This window comes from Chrysochloris asiatica, unplaced genomic scaffold (genome assembly GCF_000296735.1).
Source record: "Chrysochloris asiatica unplaced genomic scaffold, ChrAsi1.0 scaffold00062, whole genome shotgun sequence".
Classification (NCBI taxonomy): Eukaryota; Metazoa; Chordata; class Mammalia; order Afrosoricida; family Chrysochloridae; genus Chrysochloris; species Chrysochloris asiatica.
Window position 1 is genome coordinate 4,494,157 of NW_006408580.1, and position 17,651 is coordinate 4,511,807.

Below are 17,651 nucleotides of genomic sequence, written 5' to 3' on the forward strand. Positions count from 1 at the left end.
AGGCTGTAAATCTTTACGGGAGCAGAACGCCTCATCTTTCTCCCGCGGAACCGCTGGTAGTTTCGAACTGCTGACCTTGTGGTTCACAGCCCGATTCATAACCACTATGCTACCAGAGAAGATGATAACGAACATTATTTCCCTAAAAGAACAGTATACACCAAGAAAGAAGATATAGTGTACTTAGGAAACAGGAGATCCAAGAGAGACAAACATGGGAATAAACAAGATGATAACAAAATGGGGGCGGGGGTGACCCCTCAGGATTGGCAACTGTGCCCAAGCCCCAAGTCTGTTGAAGTCTATCAGCATCTGGTATCCCACTGCCTTATGATTGTATCCCATTCTTAACTAGAAAATAGCATATGCATATAAGACTGGCCCATATTCTTAATCTTTGCTTAGATATTATGAGCCATGAAAGTTTCTACACTTCTCTTCTAAAATCTACAAACTTGGTAACATGAGGGCCCACATTTTATCACACAGATATGTTTCTGCTTTGATCTACTTTTGAAATGTGTACTCTCTCTGATCATAATTCTGAGAGATTATCAACTACCGGCTTCATATTACAATCCCATTAGATGTCTTAACTACTACTGTTATCTATTTATGTCTTCCAAGATTCCCACATGACCAAGTCCACTGACCTCAACAAAAGGAGCTCTTGTGAACTCTTGAGGGAGGAATGAGAAGCCAGACTGACTTAAGAGTCTCTTGTTTGGTGTAACTTCTCCTGAGATAAGTGGCAATATGGCCCTTTCCTTACACAGCTGTATGTATGCTTGTGCTGTCTTTCAAAATTAAACAGTATCTTGTTGATGGTTTTTAAAATGGGAGAAGGAAAAGGAGGGGAGGTGAGAAGAAAAGTAAGGGAAAGTTGAGCATCACAATCAGATATGGATTAGATCTTCAGACAGAATACAGTGGAAATATCAATACTGTGCTTATTTTTTAAACTGCACAGCAAGTAGATGACTGCCAATTTTAATATTCTTAAACCATACATATACGTTAAGACTTTCCTTATGTATGATACATTAATTACATATTTTTACATAAATATTGTATACTATATTGTGTTTCTTTTTGTTTCAAGTCATATAACCCTCCCCACCTCATGCATTGTTTTCCTAAGTGTGCTATGAAAGTATTTTTTTACATGTTGTTGACTTCAATTTCCTTTTTTGCCTGTCCAACAGATTTAATGCTACTGGGATAAAACTAATCTCAGAGAAACTTCACTTAAGGTAGATATTTTCCTAATATAAGTACAACCAATGGTGAAGTGAGCAAGCTTGTGATGGAAATGAGAGATCATATTAAAACCAAAAGTATGAATGTATGAAGAGCTAGAAATTATTAAGAAATAATCGTAGAACTAAAACTACCGGAGCATGATGTTTATAGTTCATTGTTTTCAACTGCAATAATTTTTTTATAATCATTTATGTTGAAGTCAACAAATAAAAGCTACTAGAAGAAATTGTGTTTTTCTTTTAAACTGGCTACATTTTAGGTTTACGTATTCTATGTCATCATCATCTGGTAGTCTTGTGGATTTTGAGATGGGCTGCTATTTAAAAGGTCAGTAGTTCGAATCTACCAGTTGCTCTAAAGGAGAAAAATGAGGCTTTCAGCTACAATAAAGATTTACAGTCTCAGAAACCCTACGAAGGTCGCTATGAGTTTAGAACAGACTCGGTGGCATACAACCACAACCACCACCACCATCATCTAACTGCTGGTGTTGTTGTTCTTAAGTACTGTTGAGTCGGTTCTGATCCACAGCGACTCTATAGAGTTTCTGAGGAGCGAATGATGAGTTTGACCCGCTGACTTTGTGGCTCAAACAGAACTTGTGGTTGAGTGCTTATCCTATAGCGCCACACCAGGAATCCATCTAACTCCTGGAACCCTTCAAAGTCCAATCCCTGTATCACTATCATCATTGAAATATCTCAAAGCTACCTGCAGATTCTCTTCTGTGCCTCTGAACTGATGTGACATCATCATTACTGCCTTCACCATCTTCATCTTCGTGTAGTATTCTGTTGGTATATAATCCAGTTTTTCTGAAGCCACTGTAGATGGTTTCTGGGAGTCTTTCCTCGTAAACCAAAGTCACATACTGACAGATTTCTGCAAACTTCAGCCATCCTGATGGTGTGAATTCAAGAATCCCAGGTTGCATCCATTCATCCCACCTCTTTTCTCAAGAAAGCCTTGAATAGGTAATGAACTGTTCTTACAGTTTGCAGGTAAGGCCACCAACTATGACAGGTACTGTAATTTCTAACTTTTTTTTTCCTTTTTGAGCAATCATAGCACTGAAAATCAGTGGATAATTCTTCAAAAAGAACCCTCCTCTCCTGGCCAGGTCCCATAACATTTATTTACCCATTGCTTTCAAAACGTCAGAGTTCATGCATTCCTTATTATCTTACAACAATCACCAATGCTAGGTTACTTTTTTTGGGGACATGGTAACTCTCTTGAACATTCAACAACAGCTTTAATTTCACCCTACTCACAAGAAATACGTGAAAAATGCCTTCTTATGCCCAGTGGCTACAATGGCTACAGTTTTCATACTTGAAGCAGCTATAGTTCTAGTGGGCAAAATGTTGAAATACTTAAGAACCTCGTCCATATTAATTATGTCCACTGCAATAATTTGCTCCCAGTCATCCAGAAGCCTTTGGCCTACAATGGTTCTCATTATCATGGAAAGACCATTCCTTTTGATGAATTCAGAAATGCAGGTAAAATCCTCCTTGAAATCTGTGAGTCCTCTGTCAATGATAAGAAATTTCACTATAAACTGAAGTGCAACAATAGAGACAGCTTGATTTCTGTTCCTTTTAGAAATAATCCACTCTTTCAAGTCATTCTCCAACTCTGGCTTTTTCACTTTGGGCCTAAGACATACACATTTTTGAGGATTCATTTTTCCCAGCATCCTTTGCTCCTTTATCCATCCATGAATGGATGGCTCGTGAATCTTGTTACCTTGTTGCTTGTTTATTCTGCCCTTACAATGACCTCCAGTTTCAAGTCAGAGGTGTAGGACTTGCTTGTACTCTTTACATGTTCCTATAGGATTCAAGGATTGAGATTTATACACTGAAATAATGTGCACAATAAGAGCAAATTGTCTGGTTTGCGAAATGAGACCATTAAATTCTAATGCGAGTTATACAAAAAGAAGCACATGATTAAGATGACTTCTGATCATTGATAGAAGACATTGTCACTGATAAAACAATCAGAATATGAAATAAGCAGATCTAATACAGATGATGGCACTGTAGGATTAAACACTGGACTGCAGGGTTGGTTTGTACCACAAGGTTGGCGGTTCAAACTCACCAGCCAGTCCTTGAAAATCTTATACAGGGTCCTATGAATCTGAAAGGACTCAATGGGGGAACAAACAATACCAACACAATACAGCTGATAAGCTTTTCACATTCAACTGTTGAGCCAAGAGTGACTGGATCAATTGTCCATCAGTTTTGCTTTCTTTACTCCTCCAATTAAAAGCCATGTCTGTTATAATTATGTCAATACAGACTGAATAGAGATTCCTATTAAGATGTTGTTGTTGGGTGCCATGGAGTTGGTACCAACTCATAGGAATCCTATGCACAACAGAACGAAACACTGCACGGTCATGGGCCAACCTCACAATTGTTGCCACGCTTGAGCCCATCGATGCTGCCACTTTGCCAATCCATCTTGCTGAGGGTCTTCCTCTTTTTCTCTGACCCTCCACCTTACCAAACATGATATCCTTCTCCAGCAACTGGTCCTTCCTGACTTTATGACCCAAGTATGAGAGACGAGGTTTGGCCATCCTGGCCTCCGAGGAGCACTCTGGCTGCACTTCTTCCAACACAGATCTGTTGGTTCTATGGGCAGCCCATGGCACTTTCAATATTCTCCTCCAACACCATAACTCAAAAGCATCAATTCTTCAACGGGTCTTCCTTATTCACTGTGCAGCTTTCCCATGCATATGAGGTTACTGAAAATTCCATGGTTTGGGTCAGGCGCACCTTAGTCCTCAAGCTGACATCTTTGCTCTTCAACACTTGAAAAAGGTCTTGTGCAGCAGACATGCCTAATGCAATTCGTTGTCTCATTTCTTGACTGCTGCTTCTGTGAGTGTTCATAGTTGATCCAAGAAGAATGAACTCTTGGACAACATCAATCTTTTCTCCATTGGTAAGAATGTTGTTTATTGGTCCAGTGGTGGGGATTTTGTTTTCTTTACATTGACATGTAATCCATACTGAAGGCTGTGCTCTTTGATCTTTCATCAGTAAATGTTTTAAGTCTTCTTCCTTTCAGCAAGCAAGGCTGTATCATCTGCATATCGTAGATTGTGAATGAGTCTTCCTCCAATCCTGATGCAACGTTTTTCTTCATATAACCCAGTTTCTCAGATTATTTGCTCAGCATACAGGTTGAATACATATGGTGAAAGAATGCAACCTTGTCACACACCTTTACTAATTTTAAACCATTTAGTGTTTTCATGCTCTGTTCGAACTGCCTCTTGGTCTAGGTACAGATTCATCATGAGTACAATTAAGTGTTCCGGAATACTCATATTTCATAATGTTGTCCATAGCTTGTCATGATCCACACAATCGAAAGCCTTTGCATAGTCAATAAAGCACAGGTAAATATCTTTCTGATAGTCTCTGCTTTCAACCAAGATCCATCGCACATCAGCAATGATATCCCTCGTTCCATGGCCTCTTATGAACCCGGCTTGAACCTCTGGAAGTTCTCTGTCAATGTATGCTTGCAGCTTACATTTACTACCTTTAGTAAAACTTTACTCTCATGGGATATCAAAGAGATTGTCCGATGATTTCCGCATTCCATTAGGTCACCTCTCTTTGGAATGGGCACAAATATGGATCTCTTCCAATCAGTCAGCCAAGATAGTTGTCTTCCAAATTTCTTGGCATAGATGAGCGAGTGCCTCCTGTGCCACTTCACTTTCTTGAAAGATTTCAATTTTTATTCCATCAATTTCTGGTGCCTTGTTCTTTGCCAATTCCCTCAATGCACCTTGGACTTCCTCCTTCAGTATCATTGGCTCTTGATCATATATTACCTCTTGAAATGGCCGAACACTAACCATTTCCCTTTAGTATAGTGACTCTCCTTCCATCTTCTCTTGATGCTTTCTGCATCATTCAATAATTTGCCCAGAGCATCTTTCAATAATGAAAGTCAAGGCTTGAATTTTTTCTTGAGTTTTCCCAGCTTGAGAAATGCTGAGCGTGTTCTTCCTTTTTGGTTTTCAGATTCCAGACAGATCTTTGCACATTTTGTTGCAATAATTGGCTTTATTTTCTCAAGTTGATCTTTGAAATTTGCTCTTCAGCTCTTGGACCTCCTCATTTCATCCATTTGCTTTAGCATCTCTACGCTGGACGGTAAGTTTCAGTGTCTCTTCTGACATCCATTTTGACCTTTTCCTTCTTTTTGGTTTTCGTAATGACTTTTTGATCTCTTCATGTATGATGTTCGTGATGTCATCCCACAACTCTTCTGGTCATTGGTCTTTAGTATTTAATGTCAAATCTGTTCTTCAGATTATTTCTAAATTCAGGTGGGATATAGTCAAGGTCATCTTTTGGCTTTTGTAGGCTTGTTTTCATTTTTTTCAGCTTCAGTTTGAATTTGCATATGAGCAATCGATGGTCTATTCCACAGTCTGCCCCTGGCCTTGTTTTAACTGATAATATGGAGATTTCCCATCCTCTCTTTCCGAAGATGTAGTCAATTTGATTTCTATGTGAGGTCCATGTGTATAGTCGCCTCTTATGCTATCTAAAGAAGGTATTTGAAATGAACAAATCATTGATTTCACAGAATTCTATTTTGCATCATTTCTATCACCAAGGCCATATATTCCAACTACTGATCCTTCGTCTTTGCTCCCAACCTTTGCACTGCAATCACTAGTAATAATCAATACATCTTGATTGCATGTTTGATCAATTTCAGATTGAAAAAGTTGGTAGAATTCTTCTATTTCTTCCTCACTGGCTTTAGTGGTTGGTGCATAAATTTGAATAATAGTGGCATTAACTGGGCTTCCCTGTAGGTGCATGGATATTATCCTATCAGAGACAGCGTAGTACCTCATGACTGATCTGGAATGTTTTGTTTTGACAATGAATGCAACACCATTCCTCTTTAATTTGTCATTCCTGGCATTGTAAACCATGTGGTCATCAGATTAAAAATGGCAAACACCAATCCATTTAAGCTCACTGATGCCTAAGATATCGATGTTGAAGCGTTCCATTTCATTTTTGACAACTTCCAATTTTCCCAGATTCATACTTCATACATTCTATGTTCCAATTTTCAATGGATGTTTACAGCTGTTTCTCTTTTGAGTTGTGCCCCATCAGCATATGAAGGTGTCGTGGACTTTTCTCCCACAGGCTTTACTACATTCATTTCATCAAGGTCAACTCTACTCTGAGAAGGCAGCTCTTCGCCAGTCGCATTTTGAGTGCCTTGCAACCTGAGGGGCTCATTTTCCGGCACTATATCTGACAGTGTTTCTCTGCTATTCATAAGGTTTTCAGTGACTAAATATTCAGAAGCGGTTCGTCACTCCTCCTTCCTAGTGAAAGTCACAAAAATAGTTGCTCCAAACTAAAGGAAAAGATTTGTAATTGAGTCATTTCTTCCTAGAGTATTTGTTATCTTTCTACTCATTTACATATTTTCTCAATAATCATGCACTACTCCCATTAGGCTTCGTATCTTATTTCAAGAAAGAACTTAACATACTTTGTGTTTTCTAGGAGCCCTGGTAACATAGTAGTAGGTTTCCAGTTGGGATGCTCACCACAAACTCAACAGTTTGAATCTACCATCTGCTTTGCAGGAGAAAGAGGAGGCTTTTTGCTCCCGTCAAGATTTATAGCCTCAGAAATCCTACAGAGGGTCAATATGAATTGAAACCAACAAAACAGCACTGTAGGATGACCACTGGGCTGCTAACCACAAGATCAACAGTTTAAACTCACCAGTCAATCCTTTTAAACTCTATACAGGATGATTATGGAACCCTGTATAGAGTTTCCAAGGAGCAGCTGGTGAGCTTGAACTGGCTACCTTGTGGTTCAACCCGAGTTTGCAGTCCAAAACATTAACCCACAGTAGCATACCAGGATTCCATAGATATGCATATAATTTGGGTTTTTTTTTACATTTGGGACTGAATTTTCTTCCCTTATTTCTCTTAATATTAATCGTATCTGCTTCCTGTCTTTCATGCATGTCTGCAGATAGTATACTTTGGTTATCATTACTGTTACAGATTTATTTATTAAAAGGTAGATTTTTGCCATTTTAAATGGATTTGAAGCATATGGAAATTAAGCATTGTAAAACATTTTCTTAGCCTTTCTAGCTGATAATATGTATCAAAAAGTAAACAAAAATTTCTGTCACTTGATCTAGCCATTTTGCTTCTAGGAATTTATAATAATACAGTAATTAGGTAGGGGATTCTGGTAAAATAGAGGCTCAGTGCACTTGACCAATTGTCATAGGCTGGATTCCCTGAGAAGCAGACTCTGTCTGACAGGGAGTTAAGGAGTGTTTGGTAAGGACTACCTTTAGGAACACTTGTGCTCACTGTAAATTGGAATTCACTCTAGGCAATAGGGTTGGTTTGGTTTTGGTGGAAGGATGGGGCTGGAACCAGGGTTGGAGAAGTTAAACTGTGAACGCCTTGGTTCTACTCCCAGGAGAACTCTGTTGTTAGAATGGCCCTTCAGAATTATCCTAAATTGGACCAAGATGGCCAGACCTTGATATTCCATCCACTAAACACTGGATGTGGGCTAGCGTGGAAAAGAGCATGACCTTATAGTCAATGTGGTCTCTGTAACTCAGGCAGCCTCTGAAGAGTCTCAAAGCTAGAGGATATCTGTATACAGTACTTCCAATAGCTGGGGTAATAAATTCTGCCTAGAAGTAGGGGCACTTAACAACAATATCCTGGTGTGGCACTGTGGGTTAAATGCGCTGGAATGCAAGGTCGGTTTGAACTGCAAGGTCGGCAATTCAAGCTCACCAGCTGCTCCTCAGAAACTCTATACACGGAACCGACTTGACAGCACTTTATATATATATAGAGAGAGAGAGTTCTACATATAATGTTCTATCTTTTTGTATGGCATAAGTAGAAGCACTTTTTCACAAGTAACTAACCTCAGAGATGCCCCAAACTCAGAAAATTTAATGCAAAGAATACAACAACTCAGGGCAAATACAGAACAGAAAATTTAATGCAAAGAACACAACAACTCAGGGCAAATAAAGGGCTGTCTTCATAACAACAGGATCAGCAAGTTCCTCACATATACATACAGACCTGAGTAATTTATTACAGAATTACATGTTCACTATGCAGTGGTTCTCTGTATGATAAGCACTGGACTGTGAACCACACAAGGTCAGTGGTTTAAGTCTACCAGATGAGGCTTTCTGCTCCCGCAAAGATGTACAGCCTCAGAAATCCTATACAGGGTTGCTATGAGTATAAACACACTCAATGGGACTTTACGACAACATGGTACTCCCAAAAAGTTATGGTTCAAATTTGGTTCTCTAAAGAATAATACCTACTTGCATGAGGTTGGCAGTTCTCTTATCTTGTACGGGACCAAAGAGGGGAACAGTCTGTAATAAGAAATTCCTCCATAAATTGGAGGATGGTGTGCAAGTGTGTGTGTTAGGGGGAAGAGAGAGTATGTATCAGAGAATGGTTCTAGTTCTTGCAGGAAGACCGTAAAACAAAGGAATAGAAATTTAATTAGTGTGGCTCTTTAGATTAATGCACTGGACTGCAAAAGTCAGTTTGAACCACAAGGTTGGAGGTTCAAGCTCAACTAGCTGCTCCTCAAAAACCCTATGCAGGGTTGCTATGTGTCAGTACCAACTCGATGGCACTAACAACAACATTTAAAATGAAAATATTTTAATAAATGAATGTGGCCAATAAATTCTCAAGGAAGTTTTAAAAAATAGTAATATACATCTAAGAAACAGAGTCACCAGCTTGAAATATTACAATATACTAAAGCATATTATGTTGCTGTTAACTGTCATCAAATTGGTTCTGACTCATAGCAACCCTGTATAGGGTTTCCAAGGAGTGGCTGGCGGGTTTGTGCCAGTCTCCTTTTGGTTAGTAATCCAGTGCTTATCCTATAGCACCACACCAGGACTCCACTTCTAGAAGAGGGTTAAAATAATATTTTTTTCACCCTCAAAGAAAATAAAGGCAAAGATTTGAAAAGGAGCTCTGGTAGCATAGTGGTTACGAATCGGGCTACGAACCTTAAGGCCAGCAGTTCGAAACTACCAGCCGCTCCGTGGGAGAAAGATGAGGCGTTATGCTCCCTAAAGATTTACAGCCTTGGAAACCCTGTACAGGGTCACTATGGGTTGGAACCGACTCAAAGGCACTTTAACAACAACAACAACCACCTACTCCCTCTTCCAATATGCAGATTTAAAGACAATACCTGCCATCAGGAGGGGAGTTCAGGGTGACAAGCACAGAGCTAGGTAAGGACTCTATGTTCAGATTGCAGCAAACTTTTCCTCCAAAAACATATGTGGGTTTCTGGATTTGAAACAAAAGGTTCATGAAAAATGGAATTAAAAGATAATGGAACTTTTCCCATTAACTTTTTGAAGTCCTCAGATATGTATGCCTCCCATCTATTTTCTACTTCCACCTCTTCGTATTATAAATAATCAAACTACTGCCTACCTATCAATGGCAAATTATCTATACAAAAGTAGGTAGGTCTAAGAGATTATCTTTCAAAAGCTTAAATCCTTAGGCTGTCCTTCTCTACTCCTCCCTCCTTATTAGATTATTTCCAATAGCTAGTTTGTCAGCATAGTCTAGTTGCCACACAACCTCCAAAATTGGGGGAGGGGAACTCTGACAAATGCCCCTGGATTTTTCATCCCCTTTACAGCCACACTTTACATAAATGGAAAATACAGCTTAATGTCAAGGACTAGTAAAGGTTTAAATAGCTGAAAAATGTATGTATTATTTAATGACTACTGAGCAGTAAGGACAGATAACCCCATATGCAAAGTCTGGATCTCTGTTTATGTGCTTTCAAATTAGTGTGCTCTCCAAATAAAAGCTGCAGCGTTGAAAAATTAGCAAATTGTATATAATTCTGTATTTCTTTTGTATAATGTTTTCCTTTATATTAGTTACAAGTTTTAATCCAAGTTGAAATATCCAGCAAACTATAAACAAATGAGCATTATTAGCAACTATTATCCTGTTGAATTGGAGACAGTTTGGTAAATATTAATCTGTATCACATATGTTAGATAATCTTTTAAAGGTACTGCAACTGTAAGTAATAAAGTCCAGTTGGAAAACAAATAAGAAAAAAACAAACCCCACAGAGTATGCATACCTGTTTGAAACTAAAATTACATTTTAATTAATGAAGTATTCACTTGACCTAGCAAAAAGTGGTATAAAACAACAACACAACAAACCAACTATTATTCACCCAATTACCTGCTGGTTGTTTTATTCACTAAAAGCATCCATCAAGATGTTTACTATCATCAAAAGGTTAAAATATTCTTTTAAATAATAATAGAGTTTTATTTGCTATGGATTTTTTCCTTTGGTATTGTTGTTAAGTGCCATCCAGTCAGTTCTGACTCACAGCTACCCTGTATAGGGCTTCCAAGGAGCTGCTGGTGACTCTGCAGTTCAAATGACCTTGCAGTCCAGCACATTAACCCACAGCACCACACCAGGACTCCATTTGGTATTGTGGGGTGGTGGTATTTGGAGGTGCTTTCAACTTCTTAAATAAGTAATGGTCTGGGTTGGCAGCTTGGTATTATTAACAAAGCACATCATGGATGACTATCTTCAGTTATTCAAATCATCTGTTCTTAAATGAAACCTTTTATGGAGTCACTTTTGCTGAGCTCTACATCTGCAAACTGAAACCTAGCTATTTTCCATCTCATGTGAACACCTGACCTTCCTAGGATCTGAAATCTAAACAAATCTACTGAACCCCAGAAACTGAAAATCTAAGCTAACACATTACAATTAGGGCTTACCAGCTTAATTTAATCTAAATTCAAAATTTCCCCACTCTAGCCCGTCTTGTTCCTGTGTGCTGAAGCCTTCTTTGAAGCTCTTATCTAACTTGCATATTATCCAAATTCATTAACTATAAATAAAGCTTAATCTAAACTTAATTGTGTATAAATTTTCTTTTTAACACTTTTCTTTCTCATTATTTACTATGTTCATGAGTTTACAATTTCCTAGAAGTAAATATGGTAATGGTCCCAAATACCACTGCAAAGTTATTTTAAATACATACGTAAGTTAAATAGCAATTAACAAAAGACAAAAAATTACCTTTTGGATAGTCTTCCAATAAGAGGTTGAAGTGACCTAACTGACAAAAGAAATCAGACTCCACTTTTCCTTCAGCTTTTAAGATTAGCGATTCGTAGCAGCGAACAGCCTAGAAATGAAAAACACAAATATTTAAGAAAAAGACAAAACCCTAAATCGTATTTCCTTTTTGAAAGAATGTATATTCTCCATTCAACTACCCAAGAAATCAATGTATTTCACTTCTACCACATTTTTAGAAGATACCATTTCCCTACCTATTTATTCAATGAGTCACTAGGCTATAGAATAAGTACTTTTCTCATCTATTATACTTAAACAATACTTGCCAAATACAATACAGGAGTACTTTGATAACTTTATTCATAAAGTACAAATCTAAATTATCACTGTGGTCCCTGTAGATATAAACAAAATTGTTCTCCAGTATAAATAATATCTGCATTTCCCACAGGCAGGAAGAACTTTATTGAATTATGAGATTCATAAAATCTCTAGTGTAATAACAATAGCTACAATTCAGAGTTAACAGCTACATTTTGCCAAACACTCTTATCAATAGTTTTAAATTACCATAAACTATCTTTCAATTGTCTTCTCCCTTCTCATATTATACTTCAAACACACTAACTCCTACTCCCAACACCTATTCCAGATCTGGAAGCCTCAGGGTCAGTAGTTTGAAACCACCAGCTGTTCCGCCGGAGAAAGATGAGGCTTTCTACTCCCATAAAGATTTACAGCCTCTGAAACCCTGTACAGGGTTGCTATGTGAGTCAGAACCGACTCCACGGCACATAACAACAACAACAATTATTACTGTATTATTATGTTTCAGTGTTGTCTGGGAGTGTTTCTTTAATGAGTTCCATTCATGGAACAGTATACTACATACTTAGACAAGTATTTGATAACTGACATTAGATACTAACTGTACCTAACTGCTCCAAATTGCATACAAAATCACCTTGACAAGAGGTTTTGGAAAGGAACTCGTTTGTAATCCAAGGACTGCTTATACTGGTGCACAGATACTACTTCTTCAAGAGAAAGGGGATTCAAACCCCTCCTCTACCACTGGCGGGAATCAACTGTCTAGCAGGATCTTCAGTGGTTATTCTCTTGGACTTTGAGATACAAGCCATAATTGGGATGGCACACCCAATTATGAGAAGCCCAAACACCTACGACATTAAAGTCCCAAGAGCAGCGGGTAACTGAATGCCTCACAACTTTTTTTATGGAAGAAAGAAATAAATGTGCAACCCTCTTCCCTCACTAAAAAGAGAAAGAGAGAAAGCAGCAAGATAATAATCATTAACACATGCAAAAGGGATAAATTCCAGAATAAATCCAGTTTGTAACCCATACCTAACATTTTAAAGATGATACAAATTGTACAAAGCCAAGAACTTATACATGTATTATTCTACTCTATCCTCCTTATTTCATTCAATAAATATGCATCATTTACATCAAAATAAAGTCAGTGTAACAAAATTTAATATTATTAAATTGTATTTCTTAACCTCTCTAAACATTGGTGTTAGGTGCCCCCGAGTTGATTCCGACTCACAGTGACCGTATGCACAAAAAAACGAAACACTGCCTGGTCCTGTGCCATCCTCACAATTATTCTAATGTTTGAGTCCATTGTATGCAATGATATCTCTAACTGCACATACTCTTTTGAATCCTGATTGAATTTATGGCAGTTCCCTGTTGAAGTACTATTACAACCAGATTTTAATTATCTTCAGAAAAATTTGAGGTGCGTATGATTTTAAATAAGTTCTGAATTCTGTTAGAACACCTCTCATCTGGATGAGCACAAATATGGATCTCTTCTAATTGGGTGGTCACGGAGCAGTCTTCCAGATATCTTGGCATGGACAAGTCTCCAGTACTTCATCAGTTTATTGAAAGATTTCAATTTGCTGCTGTCAATTCCTGGAGCCTTGCTGTTCGCCAATGCCTTCAGTGCAGCTTGGACTTCTTTCCTTCAGTACCATAAATTCTAGATCGCATGCTACCTCTTGAAATGATTGAGTATAAACAAATTATTTGTGGTACAGTGATGCTGTGCACTCCCCCTTCAATCTTCTTCTGATGCTTCCTGCATCGTTCAATATTTTGCCCATAGAATCCTTCAATATTTCAAGTTGAGACTTGAATTTTTTCTTCAGTTCTTTCAGCTTGAGAAATGCTGAGCCTGTTTGACCCTTTTAGTTTTCTAATTCTAGGTCTTTACCCATTTCATTATAATATTTTACTTTGTCTTCTCAAGCTGCCCCTTAAATTTTTCTGTTCAGCTTTTATATCAATTCTTCCATTCGCATTAGCTTCTCTACATCTAAAGGAGCAAGGTTTCGCTTTAATTCTAAAACCCATTTTTGTCTTTTCTTTCTTTCTTCTCCTTTTAATGAGCTTTTGCTTTGTTCCTATAAGATTTCTTGGTTATCATCCCACAACTCTACTGTTCTCGGTCAATAGTACCTAGTGAATCAAATCTAATCTTGAAATGATCTCTAAACTCAAGAGGGATATATTCAACGTCATATTTTGGTTCTCACGGAAGTGTCTTAATTTTCTTCAGCTTCGGCCAGTACTTGGATATTAGTAATTGATGATCCATTCCACAGGCTGCCCTGATCTGGTTTTGGCTGATGATATTGAACTTCTCTACGGTCTCTCCTCACAGATGTAGTCAATTTGGTGATGTACATGTATATATTGTTGTCGTTAAGTCCCATCGAATCATTTCCAATCCATAGCAACCCTGTATAGGGTTTCCAAGGAGCAGCTGGTGAACTTGAACCACCAACCTTGCAGTTCAAACGACTTTGCAGTCCAGCACATTAAACCACAGAGCCATACCAGGACTCCATACATGTATATAGTCACATATTATGTTGTTTAAAAAAGGTAATCTGTTGCTGGCAAAGATGTGAAGAAACTCAGACCCTTCTACATTGCTGATGGGACGGCAAAATGGTGCAACCACTATGGAAAACGGTATGGTGCTTCCTCAAAAAGTTGGAAATAAAGTCATTTAGTCGGTTCCAACTAATAGCGACCAGTGATGATCTTACAGCGCCACACCAGCAATCCATCTAATTGGTATATGGTGGCTGGTGGCTGTGTGCCATGGAGTCGGTTCTGACTCAGCGACCCTGCATAGGGTTTTCGAGGCTGTAAATCTTTACAGGTGCAGAAAGCCTCATCTTTCTCCCATGGAATGGCTGGTAGTTTCAAAATGCCTGACTCTTAACCACTATACTACCAGAGCGCATTACTTGGTATATGTCCCCAAGAAAAACGTCACGACAGAAGTAGATATTTGCATATCCATGTTAATTGCAGCACTATTCACAAGAGCAAAAAGATGGCAATACTGTAAATGCCCATTAATGGAAGAATAGATAAACAAACTTTGATATATACACACAGTGGAATACTACAATAATGCTGAAGAATGATGATGAATCTGCAAAACACATTATAACATGGATGAACCTTGAAGACATTATGCTGATCAAATAAGTCATTCACAAATAACTATATACGACAACTATTATAAAACACAAGAAAATGTTTTCATGCTAAAAGAAACATTCTTTTAAGGTTACCAGACGTAGGAAAGGGAGAGTGATTTGCTGGTTAGAGAGGCATTATACAGCAAGAGGAATGTTGACAAAAGAATGATGAAGACAGGTGAAGACTCAGGGAGGACTGCAAGAATTACAGGAAATAGCGATAAATACTGTTATACACACAACCCTGCCAACAATAGTGCTCTATGGGTAAATACACAGACAGATACAGTGTACGACTTGCTGAATGTAAAACTGATGGTCTGCTCTGCAAGTCTTCAATCAATTCACAATAAATAGTTTCACACTCACACACACACACACATACAAAGTATTTGCAATGAATAAGTTGTTGATCTTGCAAAATTCTATCATTGTGATCTCCAGCATGTCTATCATTAAAACCCTATTTTCTAACTACTGATCATTTCTCTTTGCTTCCAACTATTGCATTTCAATCACCAGTAATTATCAATGCATCTTGACTGCATGTTTAATCAATTGTAATCAGTAGGTATTGGAAGAATTCTTTCAATTTCATTACTACTGGCTTTAGTGGATATTGTATAGTTTTGAGTAACAGTCATATCATATTAACTGGTCTTCCTTGTAGGCGTATGATATTATCCTATCACAGACAGCATTGTACTTCAAGGTATATCTTGAAATGGTTTTTGATGATGAGCGTTTGAACTGCTATCCTCGTGGTTCGCAGTCTAGTGCTTATCCTATAGTGCCACACCAGAAATCCATAGTAAACCATATGACTGCCCAATTCAAAATGGCCAGTAACAGTCCACTTCAGCTCAATAATGCCTCGGACCAGTAGTGTAGTGGTTAGCAGTTTAAATCTACCAGCCACTCCACAGGAGGCTTTCTGGTTCTGTAAAGATGTACAGCCTTGAAAACCCCATGCAGGGTCACTATGAGTGGGAACCAATACCAGGCACACAACAGTAACAATGGCTACATCATTAATCTTTTATGTGTTGCAATTCATTTTCACAACTTCCAATTTTCTTTCGATTCATACTTTGTTCACTCCATGTTCTGATCATTTTGATCTGATGCTTCTTCTCATTTTGAGTTGTGCACTATTCACAAATGAAGGCCCTGAAAGTTTTGCTCCAATCACAAATTATGGATAACTCATATTTGAAGAGGCAGCTCTTCCCCAAGTCGCATTTTGAGTGCCTTTCAACCTGAGGGGCACATCTTCCAGCTTTTTATACGACAATGTTCTGCTGCTATTCGTAATGTTTTCTGCATCTGGCATGATATATATCATTCCTCTGCTATTCATAAGGCTTTCAGTGGTTAACCATTCAGAAGTATTCATCCTTTCCTTCTTCCTAGTCTGTCCATCACAGGTGACACTGTTGGTATTTAAAATACCAGTGGCATAGCTTCCAGCATCACAGCAACACACAAGCCACCCCATCAGGACAAACTGACAGTCAACTGGTGGTCTCTAGACAGTACTTTTCTTTCAGTAGACTAAGTAAGCATCATTCAGGAAACCATCATAGTACCTTATAAACCATTCTTTCCAAATAAATATTTTAAATGCTTTGCTATTGAAAACAGTCTCGCAGAAATATACCACTGAAATCTAACTCCATAATTTAACAATTAAAGTACTGATAGCTCTCTCCACTCCGGAGAGTTAAGTTGGCTCCAGGGGCTTCACTCACCTGCCCACCTGCCACCCGGGACCGCGCTGCCCGTCGCTGCCGCAAGCATACATATTCCGACGGACCTCGCTGCACAGCGCAGAACACCTCTCCCCCCTCCGGGGAATGCTAAGTTTGACGAGGGGGGCAGAGGGAAGCATGAAGGAGCTGAGGCACCTGACCCCGGAGACTGTTCAAGAACTTGTCCTAGACAACTGCAGATCAAATGATAGAAAACTTGAGGGTTTAACAGCTGAATTTGTGAACTTAGAGTTCCTCAGTTTAATAAATGTAAGCTTGATTTCAGTCTTGAATCTCCCCAAACTGCCAAAATTGGAAAAGCTTGAGCCTAGTGACAGTAGAATCTTTGGAGGTCTAGAGGTGTTAGCAGAAAAACTTCCAAACCTCACACATCTAAACTTAAGTGGAAATAAACTGAAAGATATCAGCACCTTGGAACCTTTGAAAAAACTAGAATGCCTGAAAAGCCTGGATCTGTTTAACTGTGAGATTACCAACTTGAATGATTACCAAGAGGGTGTATTCAAACTCCTTCCTCAGCTGACCTACCTGAATGGCTACGACCCAGAGGACCAGGAAGCCCCTGACTCAGATTTTGAAGTGGACGGTGAGGATGAAGAAGATGACAAGGATGAGGATGAAGATTTTTATTTCAAAGAGGAGGAAGATGAAGACAAACCCAGTGGGGAAGAAGAATCTAGAGTCCTCAGCCGCTCCCCCTCTCCATGCCCCCGTCTCTGCCTCCATCTCTGGTGCTGCTGCTTCTCTGGATAAGGTTCCACATTCTATTTGTGTGTTCCTCTCTTGATGGTCCTAGGGTCCTCTGTTTCTGGACTGTAAGATTAATCACTCCCCTTTTTTTGTTACAATACT

General features: G+C 38.6%; 2 protein-coding genes across 10 annotated transcripts in view; one reads left to right on the forward strand and one right to left on the reverse strand.

Annotated features, from left to right (window-relative positions):
* Positions 1-17,651, reverse strand: part of KDM6A (lysine (K)-specific demethylase 6A) — a 298,541-nt gene that overhangs the window by 210,593 nt on the left and 70,297 nt on the right. For all 9 annotated transcript variants that reach the window (XM_006864247.1, XM_006864249.1, XM_006864243.1 and 6 more), the window contains exon 3: positions 11,492-11,600. In XM_006864247.1, the coding sequence (XP_006864309.1) occupies positions 11,492-11,600 (109 nt within the window). The remainder of the gene's footprint in view (positions 1-11,491; positions 11,601-17,651) is intronic.
* LOC102829058 (acidic leucine-rich nuclear phosphoprotein 32 family member B-like) overlaps positions 16,917-17,651 on the forward strand; it is a 7,031-nt gene continuing 6,296 nt past the window's right edge. Inside the window, exon 1 of the mRNA XM_006864283.1 lies at positions 16,917-17,480. Within this exon, the coding sequence (XP_006864345.1) occupies positions 16,917-17,480 (564 nt within the window). The remainder of the gene's footprint in view (positions 17,481-17,651) is intronic.